Source organism: Thunnus maccoyii, chromosome 6 (genome assembly GCF_910596095.1).
Source record: "Thunnus maccoyii chromosome 6, fThuMac1.1, whole genome shotgun sequence".
NCBI lineage: Eukaryota > Metazoa > Chordata > Actinopteri > Scombriformes > Scombridae > Thunnus > Thunnus maccoyii.
This window is the reverse complement of record NC_056538.1, coordinates 14,427,501-14,448,434: the sequence shown is the minus strand read 5'-3', so window position 1 is coordinate 14,448,434 and position 20,934 is coordinate 14,427,501. Positions and strand designations below refer to the sequence as shown.

Below are 20,934 nucleotides of genomic sequence, written 5' to 3'. Positions count from 1 at the left end.
TGGAGGATACTATTTACTTGGGTTTAAAAGTTCTTGCAAGAAAATTCCTCTGGAAAATTAATAACAGCTCATATACTCAACACAACTAATTACACTCAAATACACATATCAGATGTTTTCTTTTTTTTTTTAACCTGTATTTAGTATTAAGGAAATAAAGCAATAATAGTGTCATCAAAACATCTTTTTCACTGTAATTTCAGCGTAACAACCTACTAGTGGAACCAGTTTTTGAAAGCAAAACAGGCAAATGTGGAGGCAGAATGAGTGCTGGATGTTTGAAACACACTCACAGCCATCGAGTTGTGTTTGACATTATCAAGTGCTGCATTGTGAACTACGTGGTAACTGTGATATCTGTATCCATGGAGATTTGGTTGTCTACTATGCAAGCAGTTCCCTGGGCAGCAACAGTTGTTGCCTGGTCTGAGCACGCCTCAGAAAGTCCAGGCATTTTTGATTCTGCTGCAAAGGTGTTGTTCTTTAGATGGATAGAAAGATAGATACATAGATGATAACAGCAAGGGAGGAAAAACGTTCGCTAGAATAGAGAGAGAAATTGAGCCAAAAGTGGAAGTTTGCGCAGGGTAACAAACCAGTGGAGGAAAAAGAGTGAAAAGAGAGTGAAATGGAGCCAGGAGAATGGTGAGAGCATGTGGGTGTATGTTCCTGAACAGAAGAGTCAGATTAAAATAGAACAACAGCCATATGACGACACCTGCACACCTGCAGCAGAGAGCCAGAGAGCAAGAAAAGAGAGAAAGAGAGATACATAATGAGATGTACTGTAAGGGACAAATGGTGAAACAGACAGGTGACAAAGAGACGGAGAGAAACTGGTAGGGGTGGAGACTGTGAACAGTGAGACTATGCAAACCATTAGAGGGAACACAGCGACAGAGAGGAAGAGCATGAATCGGATACAGATGAGCGAAAGGTTGAGAACAAATGAGAGAGTAGATGAGGATGAAGAATGGAGACCATTATTGCGGCCGCCCTGCCAGAGTTTGTGTGAATGAGAAAGAACCATTGTTTTCCTCCAGTGCACTCCCATCAGTCTCCCTGTTTCCTGCCCTGGGCTTTGAAAAAGCTCCTCACTGCAGTGCTGATAGACTGAGAGAAAGTAGGCGAGTTCAGGTATTATTATCTCTAACAAAGGTGTTATCGTACACAACACGTCTGTTGCGTTTCCACGAGGTAATTTTGGAATGGCCATGATATTTAGACAGCTCTGATTGGCAGTTGTTGACATTTGAGAGGAGGCCAGTCCCTCTGTGATGACAATCAGAGCCATTTAAATCAGACAAGGTGCTTAGCATTTTACTGCATCACTACTAACAAAAACATTTTGTAGGGACCTTAAGGTGTTATAAAAAGTTTATTATTTATGAAGCCTATAACCAGTTTGTCAAATAATACATGAAAACTATTAAAACACAGCAATCCTCTCATGATGCAGATCAAACATTGTTAACAAAATTTAACAACATGCATTAACACAAAAAATGAGAACACCAGGGTGAAACTTTCAGATATAATGAGGGGGGCATCACTTCCAACTTGGTGACCATCGTCATTGTCGTCATCATCAGTGTAAATTGGAGGGATGACACCCAACGCAGGAACATTAGTGCCGCTTTAATCACCACAGACAATGACCACCACCAGAGGCAATGACAGAGGAAGAGTCACACAGTACAAAGGATGCTGATGTTGCTCAGTCACCACCTGAAACAAAAGGAGACATAACACACATCTAAACACGCAGCAAAATGACTCATTAATTTACTCGCACAGACACTCATCAGCAGGAATAAACAGTTGCACGCAGAATTAGCTGGCTGGACACATAATTATTCCAGGCAATTTCACTGGGTTCAGTTCATCTTCAAATGTGTTTACTTTAATTGGCCTTCCTATTTGAAACCATTTTTGGTTCCATGTAGATCTCAATATCCACTCAGACACGTGTAATATCCCTTTTTTGTTTTTTGTCCCCAGAATTTTCAAAGAAGTCAGATGCAGGTCATTCCAATACAAAGCTCCATCCGACTAGAATAATCTTCCTCATTTTCTGAGATCTTTTATCTCTTTCCGCTGCTTCAAGACATCTTTATTATCTCATCATAAAACAACCTGTTTATGCTTTTAATTGGTGTGTACTTACAATCCAACTGCTTCAGTTGCACTTTATGCTGATGTAATTAATTCATTATCCGGGTCGTTGTATCCATTTCTTGTACAACAGTGAGACAGTGAGCGCACTGTCTGTATCTGTGTATTTGCAGTATATGTTTGTTATGCAATGCTGTTTTGGTTTCTATGTGTTCTATAATTTTGTATTTGTTTCTATACGAACCCCTTGAAAATGAGATGCTACATCTCAAGGGGCTATCCTTTCAATAAATTCAAATTCCTTTTGATCAATAAGATACCAATGACAGCGGGGATAAGCTAAAAATAACAAGCAGAAATAAATGTTTTAAGTCTGAATTTGAATTTTAAACAAAGACTTGATAGTTTGCTAGTGATTTGGTATCATTTTATATACTTTTTGTGCATGCATTACATTCAGATACAGGAACAGCTTACTGTACCAATGGAAATCTGCATATAACATAATATAATACATTGGTATTTTTACAAAAATGCCAGTAAGAAAAAGTATCAAACATGGTGTTTTAAACATAATGATGGAGGATTAATTCTTGAAGATGCAGCAAAACACTTTAACCAGGTTTCACACATACACACATACAGCCACTAAATTCAATTATTAATCTTTGGCAGCCTGTTGCACCATCTGAACATAAGTTTGATATTAAGTTTTAACATAAAGTCAACACTTACTGCTATGTTGTAACTCACCACTTTGTTCTCTGCTTACGCTACAACTTAACTAATTTGAGCATAATCAAAACATTGTGGCAGCGTGATATTTCATCTAGAACGGCATTTGAATAAAATAGGATAGAAAGCCACTACTGACGATTGACAGAAAGTAAGATATTTAAAACAGACTGTGTTATCAAAAAGGAGAAAGTGATGCATGTTATCACTCGTGAACTATAAATGGTACATGTTGTTGTCCTCATTTATATTTCAACAATCATTTATTAATTGTTTTCTTGTACTTAAATGTTTACTAAGGTGAGGATAGCCGAATTATGCATAAAAACATAAAGAAAACCTTCCATCATGGTTAAATTATTGTGCCAAAGTCAACGCCTAAAGAGTTTTTCTAGTTTCTGTTACAAGTGGTGCCAGCACTAATTCCTGTCTCAAGTGAGTGCAGCATAAAATCACTCCTCAGCCCTCGTTTAATCCAATTAACGCTAACTGTGTAACACAACAGTGAGTGTGCAGGTCAGTGTCATCATAAATGTCAGGGGATGTTAAGCAATTTGCTCCCACCCCACTGTGACAACAGTTAATAAGGATCGACTTAGAGGAGGGGGCAGGGGGGACGTGTAACTTTTGTATCTTAACTATGTTGTAATTAAATTGTATGGTGCAGCTTGTTTTACTAGGGTTACTACATTCAAACAAAGCTACATTTGAGCTTAGCTGGTACAAGAGGCTGCTCTGTTTTACCTCTTTCTTTCTTTCTTTCTTTTTCTTTTTTAATGAAAATTTCATATTGATGAGACCAGATGAGAACAGCTGTCTGCTGTTATCTCTGGAGAAGCTGAAGTGGTCTTGGACTGGCAGGCGTTAATTTCTGCCAGAATATTATTACCCAGTGTTATTGCATGTGGGTCTGATTCAAATCAATTTTATATGATTTGTTATAGATGAGCTCATATGAAATTTGGCTGCGAGTATTTAATTAAGATACAAAGTCTTGGTAATACTACCAAAAAGTGAGATACGCGGAGTCGTAGCTTGTTATTATAAGAGCACAGTAACCATAGAGCACAGATTGGATGTAAAGTAACCAAAGTGAATTAATCTAATCACTGTAAAGTCTTGTATGAGCAGGTTCATCTTCTGTATCTGTGTGTTTTGGCCTCTCTCCAAACTTTCTTGCAACGCCTCAGCGATTTGTCTCTCTCCTCTTAGCAAGGTGTGAATTTCATCAGCGAGCAGTTTTATGTCTTTATGGGATTGAGTTGCCCTGTTTAGTCTGTCTCTTCTTGCCTTTCTACTTGTACTTTCTGGTCTGAATTTCTGTTTCTCCCTCTTTCTGTCTATCATCCACTTCCCCCGAGTCATCCTGAGGAAATATTTATGAATTATGGTCCGTTGGCTGGTCTCAGTTTAATACATTTCACTCAAAACTCAAAATTCTGTCTCTTGCTTCCTCACTTTTTCTCTCTGTCTCTCTCTCTCTCTCTCTCTCTCTCACACACACACACACACACACACACACATACAAAGACATACAAGTTAGTTAATTAGCTAGTTTAGTGAATTGTGAATCTCTGTTTGACTGTGTTGACATTTTTTCGTCAAAAGATTGCTCCGCACTTTGATTTTTATTATTGGAAATATCACGGGGACGCTGTGTGTGTGTGTGTGTGTGTGTGTGTGTGTGTGTGTGTGTGTGTGTGTGTGTGTGTGTGTGTGTGTGTGTGTGTGTGTGTGTGTGTGTGTGTGTGTATATGTGCACGGCGGGGCCCATCTTCATGGCTTGGCTGTATTCTACAGTGCATGTGTCTCCAGTATGTTAGTGATGCTACTGGAGACCCAGCTCTGTTGGAATAACAACCAGGACCCACTGCAACACCACCAGCCTCCCTCTGGCCATGCTGAGCGTGTGTGTGCATGTGAGTGTGTGTGTGTGTGTTCTTGCCTCCGTCTTTCTTTTTCTCAAACACGCACTCAGACAGACACACTAATTCAGTCTTTTACATGTGTTCGTCCTCGCTCTCCTCTCTTTCTCAGCAACTGATGGATGCGCATCAGTAATTCACTTCACTCAAATGTTAAAGAGCGTCAACGGTACGTCCACTGTCGACCTCAACATCCACGTGTAAACATGCAGCAGGTGAGGGAGTAGGCAAGCTAGTGATTTGCTGAAAGGCACCTAGGGGCTTGTCGGAGCATGTAAACTGTTGATTTTACATAAAAATCTATAGGCATGAAGGAGGATGCCTTTAATCATCTGCAAGTGGGATGCCATTACCCTTCATCCTCTTGCTGTTAGATCAAGGTCGAACTGTAAACCTCTTGAAATGCAAATTGGCTTGATTCACTGAGTTAGACAGCTCTGAGAACAATGCAGGCGATAAGAAATACTGGAGTAACCCTAAAGGCTCCAATTAGCTCCTTAAAATAATCCTCCTGGTCGAGTCTTTAGCTAAGCTAGGTCTTTATCTAATGTGGCCAATTGAGGATATTAGTATTCAGCCTAACTGGCTAATCTAAAATCTGTTTCTCAAATGAATGCATTACCTTCAATACATCCACAAGTATGATTAAGCACTAAGTAATGTGAGGCTGTTTCACATTTGAAACCATTTGTAAACTTATTGGGCGTAATTTATAATTATAATGAAAACAAAAGCCTGAAAAATAAATGTGTGAATATTTGAGTGTTTCACGTCGCGTTAACTCTGACTCAGCCATCCAGAACTGAATTCATTTACTAATGTGGAATACAACTCATATCCTGTGCTGCCCTTTCTCTAAGATTAATGGAATTTACCTACAATAGACACCTGGGACAATGACTTAAAGGAAGTATGAAGACTAACCAGGTTCCCATTCGGTGCCAGAAATCTTGAGGCACAAACTTTAATCCTCAAAGGACATTTATTTTCCTAAAGGATCTTATTAATGTCTTGATGATTCGGTGTAAAACCAGCTTTGGTGGTAGGTGAACTGATAAACAACTTCTTGTTCATAGAATTATTTTTCATGTGGCTGTGGAAGTGGCTGATTTTTATTGATCGTAGGGAGAGTACGTGATTTACTTTGATGATAATTATAGTTTTGAGGAGACAGATGGGAGGGCACAACAGGAGGACATTGTTGTGTCTCACTTTATTCTCATTGTCAAGGCTAGTTTTTCAAAAAAGGGCCGGTAATGCCACATTAATGCACACGAGGCCGATCAACTCAAATAAACACAGAGTATGCGCCTTAACTGTTAAAGAAAAGTCAGTTCTCAGATATATGATTGGAAATGAGTGAAATCTTAAATAATAGACATGGGTGAAAGAATTATTCTCCATCAGCTTGAAGCATTTTACGTTGTTTGAAACAGATGGAGGACATGTTGAGTTTGCATTGACAACAAACATATAATCAACATGGCAAATGAAAACAGATCAGAAAACAGGGAGGCTTCCTGATGAAATGTAATAGAATGTGCTTACTGTATAAAACAGGGGAAATTAGAAATAATAGCCATCTCATATAAAAGCCCTTTCTCTCTTTAGGAGGTAAATTTTCCAAACTATATGAAATTTCACAATATTTAACTTGTCATCTCCTCATTCATTCACTCTTACATGCCACCATGTTGTTAACTGGTTGTGCTGCTTTCACTCCAGCCTCATTTTATTATTATTCCTTGTTCATAATATATATTTGCAGTAGCGTTTTTCTTACGCCTCACATCATGCATATTCCATATCTCACTGGGTTGCTCCTCAGGGGCTCAAATCAGCTTCTTGCTGAACCTTTTGCCTGCTGCTGTTCCTGGATTGATATGAGGAGCCCCTCAAGAGAGCAGACACCGCGCTGCAGAATACAACTGTATAAGTATTTGTGCAATTATGGTTTCACACCAGACAGCGAAAATACATTGAAGATGAAAACTGACGAGCAGAGCTGGGTCAAGTAGCTGTGGGGAGTCATTTTGTTTAAACCAGCCTGAAAATACTACAGTAGAAATCAGACGGTACAAACTGTCAAGCTCCATACAATATAAAGTATAAACTAATGTATTGTTCTACTGTATGTGCCAAAAACCCCAAGTCACCAAGCAGCCAGAGCAGGATAAAAAAAAAAAAAACCTTAGAAAGAATGTGCAAACATTATCTGGCCTACTTTTGCTCAGTAGGAAATTATCTCGACATTACACAGGGCTGATTTGGCTTTATGCTTGCTACAGCTCTGTCCATGTAGACAGAGTTGATTAAACTTTTCAGTGAGTTTTCCTCCTGGAGTTATGCTCCAAATGTCTGCCTCCCTCTTTTTTAACTCTGATTTATGTCTGCTGTAGTTCAGGGAAAATATTGAATGAGAGGATAAAATTCCTGCTCCTGTTTTTTTTTTTTTCTTCTTTTTCTTTACCTACAGTATTTATTAGCAGGTCGGCATTTTCTTCAACAGTCAAGTCCTGCTTCACTACAGTCTAATTTCCATACCATTATACCTGAGGGCTGACCACTATGTTGTTGGCTTTTCATGCTGGCCGCGGAGCAGCTTCACAGAGATGTTTTAGGCTTAAGAGTCCTCCTGAAGAGCAAATTGAGCGTAACTCCTGCAGGAGAGGAGTGCACACTTCGGAAACTTAATACCTTTCTGCCTACAGTTGAAAACTTGTAGTAAGTACAAATCAAACAGGGAAGTATGATAGAACATATGATCATTAATAATAATTACTGTTAGCCTGTTATACTGTCATTATTAATGAATCGTCCTCTTGATGACAGTCTGTAAATAATCCATACATCACTGTCCTCAATTTTCTCTGTCAATTACAGTTTTATGGGATGAGTACGATGTGCAAAATGTGAGGTGGTAAACAGAGGAGAACCAGTGAGTTGGACAATGAGCCACAGTAACTGGCCTGACTATTTGACACCAGCAGTACTGTATCTTAACAGAGACATGGAAAATGTATGTGTGTGTGTGTTTAAGTGTGTGAGAGGGGGGGGGCTCTGTGTTTTGGTTACGTTGATCACAGGTGACCTTCAAAATGTCAGAGCGCTCAGCGTGATTAGAAATGCTGCAGATAAAGACAACAGCAAAGACTACACGCTGATGACAGGAGGAGAAACCTGGAGATCAATGTAAAAATTTAGGGGCCCAGCTAGACTGGTGAGATGGGATGTAATGGGTAAAACTAGAGGAGAAGAGGCAGACAGACAATGCCAAACAAGTCCCATAATTCACAGCGTGCATTAGTGTGACATTTATAGAAATATAACATTTTAGTTGTGGTTATTCATCTTGTTGCATACTACAGCTGGACAATACTTTCTGCATCAAACGAGTAACAAATTATACATGACATTAATGAATATCGAATGTATGAAAGTATTTCTAAAATTAAATAATTAAATGAAAATAATTAATATACACTATTATCATAATGGCCCTCCACATGGTCATAGGCGGGGATTTGAGTCTCGACTTTTAAAAAAAAGTACTCTGTTATGTCATTTTCAATACAGATAAAAGCTTTGGCCAAATTCACATAAATTGAAATGGCATTAGGGGAAAAACAAATCGTGTTAGTGTAATGAAATGACTGCTGTTTTCATTCAAAATTTTGGAAACTGTCATGCTTCAGTTTTGTACTAACTGAAGGATTACATTGTCCTCTATGCAATTTGTCCTGCAGTGACCCTTTCAAATCCCCACTGAGTAACCTCTTAAAGTGCATTGATCATTTTAAAAGTCAAGGCTTTTCTTTTCGGTTTCTGAAAAACTGATATTTTGGGTTTCACATGACAGTCACAAAATGGAAGTAAATTTATAAAAGAGAAGAAAAATGGTACAAAGTTACATTATGTTAAAAATAAAATTCATTAATAAAAAAATAAGGGAAAAAGTTAAAGCAGTGATTACTCTACAAGCTTAAGAAAAAAATAGTGTGTGTGTGTCATGAGTTCTGCATCAGAAACTGGTGAGTGGGTGGTTGGATTTCTGTGCATATGCGTGTGTGTGTGTGTGTGTGTGTGTGTGTGTGTGTGTGTGTGTGTGAGAGAGAGATGATGATGATGGGTGGAGAAGCAGGTAAATTAATATAACAGATGGTTTGAGGTTTATGGCGAGAAATGATTGTGAAAGGTCATAAGACAGAGTCTGACATTTACCAAGGCATACGTCTTATTGATAGTAACGCGTGTGCACAAACGCACACGCACACACACAAAGGACGGCAGGTTTCAGCGTCTATCCTCGACGAGTTCTTGACAGCAGAGTTGGGAGGAAGGGGAGACATTTGTTGTTTGTCTGCTGCTTAAATCTACTTTCGATCAAACATTACTTATCGGGATTTGCGCAAATATTTCAAGATCCACGGCTTAAGATGCAACACACTCTCAAATTCTTTCTCTCTCGGACACAAACACACACTCACACATTTGCTGGCAGAGCTCCAACTCCATTACAACAGCACTCTGGCAGGCTGATTGAGTGATCAAAGCTAATCGCATTTAATCATATTTAATCATATGTAATAACCAACACTGAGTGCTCAGGCATGACAAGACTCTCCACTCTCTCTCCATCTCTCCCTTTTCCTCTCCTCTCCTCCTTCACTCCTTGACCCAACTCCCTCTCTCCTCCTCCACCAGCATCTCCCCACTTCTCCTTCACCGCCGCTGCCACCGCCACCCGTTCCCCCGTTCCCTTGTCTTCCATGTCGAAAACAGACTGAATGTGAGTGAGAGGCGGAGGAGAAAGGAGTAAATGGAGGGTGACGAAGAAAGAGGAAAAATAAAAGAGAGGGTGGCATATGGACATATGCCCCCTAGCAGGCACAGCTCGAGATACTATTGTGGTATCGTAAAATCAAAAAAAGGACAAGATGCTCTTCTCTTTGGCTGCGCTGTGCGACAAACAGCTTTGTTGAGAAGAGGATGATCCCGCAGTCACGGGCTATATTTTCAACATTATCGTCCTCTTTCCAATTTATATTCAGTACACAGTTTTAAAATCTGCGGCGTCTTAAGCCTCCGAGATTTCTTCCACTGTTTTTCTAGGCTTTGATCAGATTTTGAAGTCCCGCCGAGATGTTTATTTACACTGCGGTTACATGTAATAATAATGCAGTGTGATAACTGGAACTCGTAGGGTTTTAAGTAGACTGCACGCAGAGTGTAAATATTCCGGTTGGAATTTATAACTGTCACATGGGATGTTAGGAGCTCTCATCTGATAAAGATGTGGTCGCTACATGGTGTGTTTCTATATGCCTATGTTTTTAATGTTTATGGAAGGTTGCAAATGTAAAATCCTCAAGGCACAAACTCAATCATGCCATAGAATATAAGCTGCCCCTGTTATCTCAGATCAGTTCTCCCGTTTTCCTATTCCTTTACCCCGTCTCGTTTTAGAGCACCTGAAGAAAACAAAGTCCTCTCACCTTTGAGTCATATTGTCCCTTTGAAAGCGTCAGTATGCTTCAAACAAAGTGCTTGCCAGACTGTCAGCTGGTGTCTCTGTGTTTGACAGCCTGTAACTTTCTGAAACCAACAATCCAACTCCCACTTCACACAGCAATCGGGCAGGTGTGCAGAGATGAGAAAGTAGCAGCGTTTGAACTTTTCCCCTTTTCATTCCTCACACAACTACTTCTGCCTGCTTTTTGTGTGTACAGCCGAGCACTATGAGTGCTTTGTCCAAAAGTGTGCATCGTAATCCCCAATTTTTGAGTTTTTGCCTTTGACAACGCTTTATACTAACAGTTACTGTGAAGAGGAGTGACTTCTTCTCTCTTTGTCTTTAGGATTTCTGGGTGTTGTGATTTTTGATGTGGAAAGATGATAAATCAAAGTCATAAGAGATAAAAGTAGATTGTTGAATTTGATCAGACTGATCAGAGGTCAAATCTAATTACGATAACCACCACGCTCCATCAAGGAAAGTGCTTTTATTGAATCTTCAAAAACAGCAGCAACCAAAAAAAAGCGAATATATGTTATGTGATTTGCAAACCATGACATTTTTGCTGGCAGTAGCGCCACACACTTTTTCATTTCATGAATAATCATCCGCCGAGCAAACCCTACAAATGAATTGTCGAGTGCTTGGTTTTCACAGTGCCAAAATGAAACAAGAGCATTACGTGTCCTGAAGAGCAAAACTAACTCCAGTAATCCCTGACGACGTCTGACTTCAGTTAATTTTTAAGTGCCTCCAACAGGCACAGATTGCTTTACGTTTACTGAGTGTGACACAGTTTAAATATTGTTTCGGAGGCCTTTGCAGCCTGCCAAGCTAAATATCTGGGGAAGAGCAGTTGCAACATAAACCTTGTGCCTACAGAAAGACAAAACTATAGACAAGGCCTCGGGTTTTTGTAGCCACACATTGAGATCATAAACAAACAAGCAAACAGACATCAGGGCATCTGTTTGTCTCCCTCCTCAGGATGCTTTGCTGCGGCTGGCGGCGGTTGTCGACGCGCGCTCGCTGCGAGTTGCCCTTCGAGACAGCATACAGGAGCTGCTACCCAGCACGGTATTTGCACAAACACACACACACACACACACACACACATGCAAATTCTACATTTGCACAAACAGCTGAACATAATTGAAATGTCCTTGATTTATTACTTGCAAAAAAAGGCTTCCTGTTAGTATTCAGAGTGGTGGAGCTAAATGTCTCAGTCTTGACATAAGACCAAGGAACAGAGGCCCAGGCCTTGTTGCGAATGGATGAGGCTCATCACTCATGAAATTAATTAGAATCTGATTAATATTAGAAATGATTGTGCATGTATATGTGTGTTTTATTCCAGGAGTGTGTATGCGTCTACATGCTGGAGGGAGACTTGAGGCTACTATCTGATGACCTGCCACATGAACTGCCACAGGAGGGAAAGATCAGGTGTGTTGTTTTGTGTGTGTGTGTGTGTGTGTGCGTGTGCGCACGTGACTCTATGCAGCAAGCTGCAGATGTTTCGTCTCACCGCCGCTGCGCGCTCATTTTCTGCAGCGTTGTTGACGGCAGCGACACCTAGAGAAGCAGTAGAACAAGGGAGAGATGAAGAGGGGAAACGGAGACGGTGGTTTTCTCTGTGTGAAAAGCAGGTGTCACCTGGATGAATATGAACCCTGCGGCCCATAATTACATCATCATCCCAGATTGTCTCTCTTACCCTCTCATTTTTACCACACTTTCTTTTCTCCCTCCATCTCTATTGCTCTCGCATTTAAAAACTCTCCCTATATCTCCCTTATTTTTCCCTCTTATTACACATCTCTCTGTTGTGTATCTCATCTCTCTGAGAGCCTCTTTCCCTCTGTTGCCATCTGCTATTCCACCTTCCCACCCCACTGCATCAGTCTGCCTTTACCCTTTTTTTCCTCTCAGCCTTCTCTCTCCCCAAAGAGCCATGAAGCACTAACCCGGCTGCGTTTCGGTCTGTCTACTCCCCCCCTTCCCATTCCCGACGCTCCTCTTTCTGTCTCACCTTCAATCCCTCTCCCCTTGGAAGCGTTGCAGGGCTAATAGCTGAGGTGACAGTGCCCGGGGTCCCTCAGTGAGACACGGCGATCCTCTCCTCTCTTAAGTGCTCTCTGAAGCTCTACAACCCTGTGTGCTACTGCGACTGCTGCCCAGGCGATGGCAAAAACCAACACTACATTATTGATGAAACTGTCTGTCAGACAAGAACCCTTTTTTCCAACAGCTCGTTGCCTCACAAACACGGGATCACACACACACATGCTTATGCAGACACGAACACGCAAGGACAAGAGCACAGACCGCATGTATGCGCACACATATTCACTTTGTGACACACACGTACTACTTGATGCACTCACACACAGATTCATCCGTGCTGTGTGCAGGGTAGAGCAGGGTAGCAGGGATATTAAAAGAGCTACAGGACCCTTTGTTACTTTTGTCTCCCTCCAATTCACCTGCTTATATAAGCCTGTTATCAAGACCTTGGCATACACACACACATACGCACACTCAACAAACCCATCTGAGAAGCAGAAGGCCACTTTGTTTGAGCCTCATTCCAGCCCACTCGCTAATACATACAAACCCATTAACTGGACCTCGATAAACACACACACATACACACAAATACACAATCAACCTTAACCAAGGCAGCTTCCATTATTGTTTATCCTCTAAACTATTTGTTGTGCACAAGATAACTGATGTCTCACAGCCAAACAAGCTATTGTTAGAAATACTGCAATAAGCAGACACACAGAGTTCAAGGTTTGAAAAATACAGAATAGAGGCACTTACACAATGCAGTTGCACAACTGTTGAGATAAATTTTTTAGTTTTGTTTCAATATCCGTCTAAAATATTAAACTTGTTTCCATTTTGTGAAACTCGCTACTCATAGTTTTTGACAGATTGCAGATAATTGACAATAAGATTTTTGCCCTTTTATATAAATATGACAACATTCAATTTGTAAGAATCATCATGCATTTATGTACTAATCATTAAAATGTGTAATAGTTTGGATTAAAAATCTTCAGTTACGCATACTTTTCATTTTAAGATGACTAAATTTAACACTAGTACACTCTAATAGCCAACAGATGAGACTGAAATATATATCACCTTTACTAACAAGTATAAAATGGTTGTAAATGAGTAACTGGCTTGATGTCGTACATGCCCTCAGACAATACCTGTGACCTCAGAACAGGGTGGTCTGCAATCCAATATGAATAGTTCATTGTTATGATAATGTCTAGTTTTCATTCTCATATTCCCTTAACCATTCTTTTGAGTCACTGTGTTTTCCTTTATTTGACTTTTTGCAATTTGTGTGTTTCAGAGAGTACATAAATTGATACTGCAATTCCCCTACAGAGTTTTGTATTCTAAAATGCATGAATGAGCAAACATATGGACAAACACATAGAGAGTTATAATACAGCTCCTCCTGAGCTCCTTAAACCAGAGAGGAATGATTTCACTTACGTCTGACCATCTGTCATCTACAAAACTCCAGAAAATTGCACATTACAGTACCTTAACTAAATACGTATATCTCAAGAAAGACATAATGATCCAGATTTCGCAGAAATCAATCCAGATGCTTTTGCACATTAGCACATCATCAGCTGTTAGGAACTGCAGTGTCTCTTAATGATGGTTAAGCAGTTATGACAAATGAAGCTCATAATGTAGGTTCAGACAGGAATGTAAAGCCATTAGCACCACTCCGATCAATTAATTATCAGCTGATCTCTGTGAGTGCTCACCTACACACACATACACACACACACACATTGATTAGTCCTTTTAAATGTCCAGCTGCATGCATGTATTTCCTGCCTCTGCTGCTAACTTATGTCACTAGCCTCCAAACTGCAAACTGTAAACACAACACCCACCACCTCAGCCTTGACCTATATGTTATTCAATTTGAGGTATTGTTGCTGCTAAATGCTGCTCGCTGGCCTGCAGCCTCTCTACTGCACAGCAAGCAGATTTGAAGTTTTTAGTGACCTTATCAGTATCTTATCTACACACTGCGAAACCGGACGTTTTAACATAAATTTTATCATCTCATTCATATATTGTCATATGTGCACAGATAACACTAAATTATAGTGTTGTTCCTTACTGCCAATAGGAGATTTTTTGCTCTTTGCTCATCCCAGTATGAATTGACTCGATGATTGTGCAGGAAAGCTGCTCTGAACAAAGACATTACACAAAGGTATTTGCCGCAATAGTAAACTACAATAAGAATGTTTTCTGACCAAAGTGGGCTATTCCTCAGTGAACTGAAATAAATAGACACTTATAAATCAATGCACCATGCAGAGATTTGGCCACAATGGCTTGAGGGGATTTCAGACTCTGTGTGCATGTAATGGAGTGACTGTTGCTATGTGTGTGTGTGTGTGTGTGTGTGTGTGTGTGTGTGTGTGTGTGCGAGTCGCTGCCACAGGGTTCAATAGATTATCATGTGAAGCACATAGATCATGAATTTACCTGTGTGCATGAGTGAAACTATTTTCCTTCCTTTTGTCCCTCGTTTCCATATTCGTGCGAGAGAGTCTGTGTGTGTGTGTGTGTGTGCTCACTGACGCGTGCAGTGATGTTGCCGCATGTTTTGTGAATGCCTGCAAATTAGTGTGTCTTTGTGTCCACTGGAACTAGTCGGTCCAGAATAAATAAATCCTCGTCTCATGTTTTAGCATGAGAAAGCTGCCGTCTGTCTTGAATATAACACAAACAGACACATTCGCCACCATCACACCTGGCTTCACATGTGAACACACTCACACACACATACACATAAATGGTTGTGTTGAGTTCATATAATTTTACAATGAATAATAGGTCTATTCATGCTTTTTCTTTGTTTGGGTCAGTGTCAATTAACACGACGTGTCTGTTTTTGTAATGAAGGCAATTGTTTTTCCATTTGCCCCAACTGTCTTTCAAATCCCCTCTTCCTCTTTGTGTCCCCAGTGTCCGACAGACCGTCTCTATTTCTCGCTGTGACTAATGAAGGTAATTCTATTTCTCAAACCCGAGTCAAACTCAACTTGTACCCATCTGTCTTAGGAGTATCGCGGACCAGCTGAAGCGGTGTCAGTGTGCCGGCCTTCCTTCATCCGAACTGCCAGAGAAATACAGAATCTGCCTTGCAGCACCGTTACCAGCACACAGAAGAGGTGTGTGTGTTTGCACAGCTTGTGTGTGTGTGTGTGTGTGTGTGTGTGTGTGTTAAAGGGCTTTTATTTCTGAGTAGGGAGAGCTTGAATGATGCTGGTGGACAGACAAATGGACCAACATCTGAGTGTGTGTATGTGTGTGTGTGTGTGTGTGTGTGTGTGTGTGTGTGTGTGTGTGTGTGTGTGTGTGTGTGTGTGTGTGTGTGTGTGCCCGTGGATGCAGAGGAGCAGAGAGATGTGAGAACGTGGGAGGAAAAAACAAACCAAAGGAGGTAGAGAGAAGTAGTGAACAAGAGATGATGATTGCCGAGGGAGAGATATGGAACCGCGTGGGCAACAACTGTGGACAAGAGACCAAAAAAAGCAATGAAAGGTCCATGATCAGAAAAAATGAGAAGAGTTCACATGGAGCAGAATGAATAGACACTGCATTCCTCTTTAAATTAACATGTTTTGTTTTTCTAAGGCAGAGAGGGGAGATGCAGGAGAGAAAATCCTGGGGGGATATAATCATAGAAATATCCTAAAGCATGCATGACCACGCTGCACTCTATGGATCAATAAATACCACTGATGAATATGTTGTAGAAATAAGACTTAGTTTGGTAGCGATGTGGCAAACACGTCTTGTTTGTTTTGTTGTCTGCTGTCCACACATCCAGCAACACTCTCCAACAACGATCCAACTTATTTTTCCCATAATAATCTCCTGTTGTTATCTGCTGTAATGAAAATAACAATGAGAGAGAGCAGGAAAATAAAAAGAGAATAAACAGTGTTGTGCAAGGACATTAGCTTTATTTTTTTCTATGTTCGTTTCCCTTGCATATTTCTATTAGTATTAGAACATGCAGGGAAAATAATTAAAAAAGAATAAAGATTAAGAGTGAGACAAGGACATAAAAAGACAATGAAAGGGCAATAAAAGCACCAAGAATCTGTTTTGTCTGGATCAGTGCATTATTTATTAATAATGAGTTCTTTTTCTTTGTTTGTTTCATTCTTTCTTCCTCTCAGCTGTTGTCATCCCTATCTTGGACCAGGAGCGGAGCAAGGCCATCGCTGTCTTACTGGTGAGTCCTTGCTTTCAAGAGCATCACAATAGGCTTTCAATAAATTAAAGAATAAAGTAAACAATCAGTTCCTGTCTCAGTGCTTCCTCCTTTATGAAAAGGTAGATATTTACAGTAAAATAAACTCTGCAGAGACAGCACAGCCCGCTATAGTCAAACTCATGTAAAGTACTGGAATAATATTAAGCTGTTTTTTGTCGTGTGTGTGTGTGTGTTGCAGGTGGGCTGCAATCCTCTATCCGATCAAGATGAATTGCATCTTAATATGCTGGAAAAACATGTAAGTCCTCTGATTCTCTGTCTGTCTCCGTTCCATGTAAAAAAAAAAAACAACTTGGCAACATTAGCTGTATTACTGGAAGAGTTTATTCTTTATTTAATCCATGTATTTTGGCACAGGGCCTCCATCAGGGTGTTTAACAGTAAAAGACAGCCTATCTATAAACTCATTGGTCATACTTGTACATTTCTGACATCATAAATCCAGAAAGTTTCTTTCTATTTCTTAAGAAAGTTAATATCATCCCCCTCAGTCCTAGATTGACCTTATGAATATCACTAAAAGAAAAATCCATCATTTAGCACTTAACCTCCAAAAACATTCTACTGCCTACTGGATGTTTTATATCTCCCCAAAAATGTGTGTTTAACTGGTGGTGTTTACTTCAAGGAACTCCCCAGTTATTGCTGTTGGACAGTATTTAGTCTAATAAATTTCTCCCTCAATGTTTTTTTAATCCTTACTGAATTTGTGTGTGTCTGTGTGTGCGTTTTCTTGCACGCACACGTGGCGTCACAGGCCTCAGTGGCGTGTGTGCGCGTCCAGGTTGTTCAGACATCCTACCAGAGGCCTCCCCTTAGCCCCTCACCCATACAGTCCCACAATGCACTGCTGCACCTCAACGTTTCAGACCAGGACTACTGCGAGTTGGACCGCAACATCCTACAGCTCTGCGGTACGCACACACACACACACACACAAACACACAGATAATATGTTACATTAAATACTCCTACTGCTTTTTCTTTTTTTCACTCACACACACACATACATCTTACATTTCCTTCATTTTATTTGCAAACACAAATGCAAACATAATGGCACAGGCGCACACCTGTATATGCGGGGTGAGGTATGTTAATAGAGTAAGCACATCTGGATAAAAAGCTCTATGAATTTAGATGGACTCCGTCATTGGCATAAGGAATATGTGACAGCTACAGTGTGAAAACAGAACGCTTTGCCAAAACACTATTCAAAATCTCATGCATAATGGAACGGGAATCACTAATGCCGTTCCCATGCACACACACATACATCAACATTGTTTACTCGCGGGTAATTGTCAACAAATGTGAGTCTCCTCAGTTTTTCCTCAGCCTCTATCTCGCCCTGCTTTCTGTGTCCCTGCTCCTCTGTCCAGTTCTTTTCTTCTGTCTTCATCGGCAGTCCAGATAACCCTCCACCCTAAGTCTTGTCTTCATTATTAGTCCCTCTGTTAGCTCGTTCTTGCTCACCCTTCCCCGACCTCTCTGTCTCAACGCATCCTTCACCGGATTGCTTTCTGTCCACTTGCGTACATGCTCTGCATTCTTGTGTTTCTTATTGCCAATCTGCCCTTATTCCTCTCTGGTTTTCCTCCCGTCACTCTCTCTCTCTCTCCCTTTTCTCTTTTAGGTGAGCTCTATGACCTTGATGCAGCCTCTCTCCAGCTCAAAGTCATCAATTATGTAAGTGGTTGAGATCACTCATAGGCTCCCGCATGCACACGCACACTGAGTTAAAGACGTACAGTACATGCAAAACGTGAAATCCTTCACAGTGGTTTCTCCCTTCTTCCTGTCATTACCTATACCACAATCTTTTTATCACACAATTACTTCATCAATCTCCCCACAGTATGCAGCTTTCCCTTCCATATATATGATACACCCTGTAAAAAAGGAGGGAGGCAGGGAGAGAGGTGATTGATTGCAGAGAAGGAAGAGAGCTGTAGGTGAGAATGAGGAAGGAGAGTAGATATCAGGCTTCAGCTACAGTATGTAAAGCAATCTGATAACAATGTATGGAAATATTCACAGATTCAAGCAATATGAGATTGAAAGAGATAAAGTAAAATATTGGAGACTTGAAGGTTATATTACATCAAAGGAACAAAGATGCACTTGTGATTATTTTTTCATACTATTGAGCATTAAGGACTTTTATACTGAGTTTTGGTAAAACAGGAAGCACTTAAACTTTAGATTTATTGGTTACAACTTCAATGTAATCTTTTATATTTTTTACATTTTCTGAACTATTATTGACCAAATGATATACAATTGTTAATTGCAGCCCTAATATACTTCATGCCAAAGAAATAATTTTTGAAGATTCAAAATACTTTTGCTTCTCTAGTAGATTATTAGTTGGTCTCATGTTTTTTTCATGAAAAACAAAAAGTCTGGGACTTAATTGGTGTTTGTCTTGATTATTAAAAACAGGCAATTTGGATTTTTATAATCATATAAAAATCTGGAAATAAGATTTTACAAATAACATTTGCAGCTTAAGCACAGGTAGTTTAATTGTTTTTACTAAATGATTACTTAGTTAAAGGGACTCTGGTGCATAATCAGTGGCTTACTTTTGTTTTTTTCAGATTGTTCTTTTAATTTTCAATTACTGAAAATATGTATGGAAAGTTGTTGTAAACTAATTTGTCCTTTTTAAAAAATCTGAGTATTTTCTGTGAGAATGGTCAAATCTAAGCAGTTATTATGACCCACCTCAGCCTCCATACACCCCCCTGTGCTACCTGGATGCTACAGGACCAGATTCATGGGGTCAAACGTCTCTGCTGAAGCAGCGCAGCCTGCGTGTATAAAGTCATCCTTTGATGCAACTGTAGTATTTTTCCTGAATCTGAAGGAAGGGTGAGGGAGGGAAGCATGGTGGTGCAAAAGTCTGGAGGGGTTTTAAAATGTATTTTGAATCCGACATGATTTGTTTCGCCTGTTTATTGTTACAGTTGTAAAAAGGGGCGAGGGGAGAGGGAGGACAGGGGGGAGGGAGGAAAAGGAGCGGGAGACCGTTGCTTCTGAAGAATCGTCAGTTTGGTGGGAAGTGCTCGGGGCGGCTCTTATGGGATTAACAGTATTTGGGAAAAGGGGGTGGAGGGGCTTATTATTATATGTAGGTGCAACGACATGCTTTATGTGTGTGCAGGTTTGTGCTGTGTGTGTATGTGAGTACGTGTGTGCATGTCGAGTGCTTGCGTGTGTGACTGGGGGGCGAGTGTGCTGGCAGTGGCTTGTGTTTATTCCTGTCCTGCTTGTTCTCCATCCAGCTCTGTGGATTACAGAGAAGAATGTTGTGTGAGGAAACGCCGCTATTATAACTGTGTGTGGGTGTGTGTGCATGTACGTGTGCTCATCTATATACCTGCAGTGTTTGTGTCAGCATGCATACAGGTGTGTGTGTGTGTGTGTGTGTGTTAGTGTGTGCACTTCAGTCTATGAATGAAACATTTCCCATCACACATAGCAGCAGGAAATTGGTTGCAACTCTGCAAGTCATACAGAGCACAGCAGCAGCAGAGATGCTCATTGTGTACACACTTTGTCATTTATACACATGCAGACACCTAATAGTGACTTTGTCTTGTTTATGTAGGGACTGTGTGCTTTCATGTATGTAAAAGTCAGGCTGTCCATTACAGAATAATGTATAACCATTTGAAAATCATTACTAATCATAAGTATAGTTGAGTAAATCCTCTCACCTTCACTATTTCAGTATGATAACATATTTTGAGATGTTTAAAATGTGTTTTCTTTAAATTATAGAAACAAGTATCACACTAATAAGCCTTTGCTCACAATTTAATGCTACTGCAAGGTAATAAAAATGATATTGAATTCTCGCTCCACATTGTCCACTGATCTCTAATCTTATCTTCACACCTAGGCCACGCTCCAGAGAATCTTGAATTGAGGCTTTAAAAAACAATCTGACCAGGTCTGATGCAAAGACATTTTGTGATTTTATCTCAGGACTGATATTGTGTTTGTGCGTCTCTACAGCTGCAGCAGCAGACCCAGTCGCAGTGTTGTTGTCTGCTGCTGGTGTCTGAGGACAACCACCAGCTTTTCTGCCAGGTACACACACACACACACACACACACACACACACACACACAATTCTCCACTTCTCTATCTCTGTCATACACATTTGTTTAAAAAAAAAGAACACACACAAACACACCAATTGTCTTTTTCTCTTCATCTCTCTCCCTACCCCATAAACACACACACACACACACACACACACACACACACACACACACACA

The 20,934-nt window shown here is 40.3% G+C and overlaps 1 protein-coding gene across 3 annotated transcripts in view; it reads left to right on the top strand.

Annotated features, from left to right (window-relative positions):
- LOC121898591 (cGMP-dependent 3',5'-cyclic phosphodiesterase) overlaps positions 1 to 20,934 on the top strand; it is a 169,953-nt gene that overhangs the window by 130,597 nt on the left and 18,422 nt on the right. For all 3 annotated transcript variants that reach the window (XM_042413803.1, XM_042413802.1, XM_042413804.1), the window contains 8 exons: positions 11,278 to 11,367; positions 11,651 to 11,739; positions 15,418 to 15,527; positions 16,545 to 16,600; positions 16,821 to 16,880; positions 17,400 to 17,556; positions 18,279 to 18,331; positions 20,669 to 20,743. In XM_042413803.1, the coding sequence (XP_042269737.1) occupies positions 11,278 to 11,367; positions 11,651 to 11,739; positions 15,418 to 15,527; positions 16,545 to 16,600; positions 16,821 to 16,880; positions 17,400 to 17,556; positions 18,279 to 18,331; positions 20,669 to 20,743 (690 nt within the window). The remainder of the gene's footprint in view (positions 1 to 11,277; positions 11,368 to 11,650; positions 11,740 to 15,417; positions 15,528 to 16,544; positions 16,601 to 16,820; positions 16,881 to 17,399; positions 17,557 to 18,278; positions 18,332 to 20,668; positions 20,744 to 20,934) is intronic.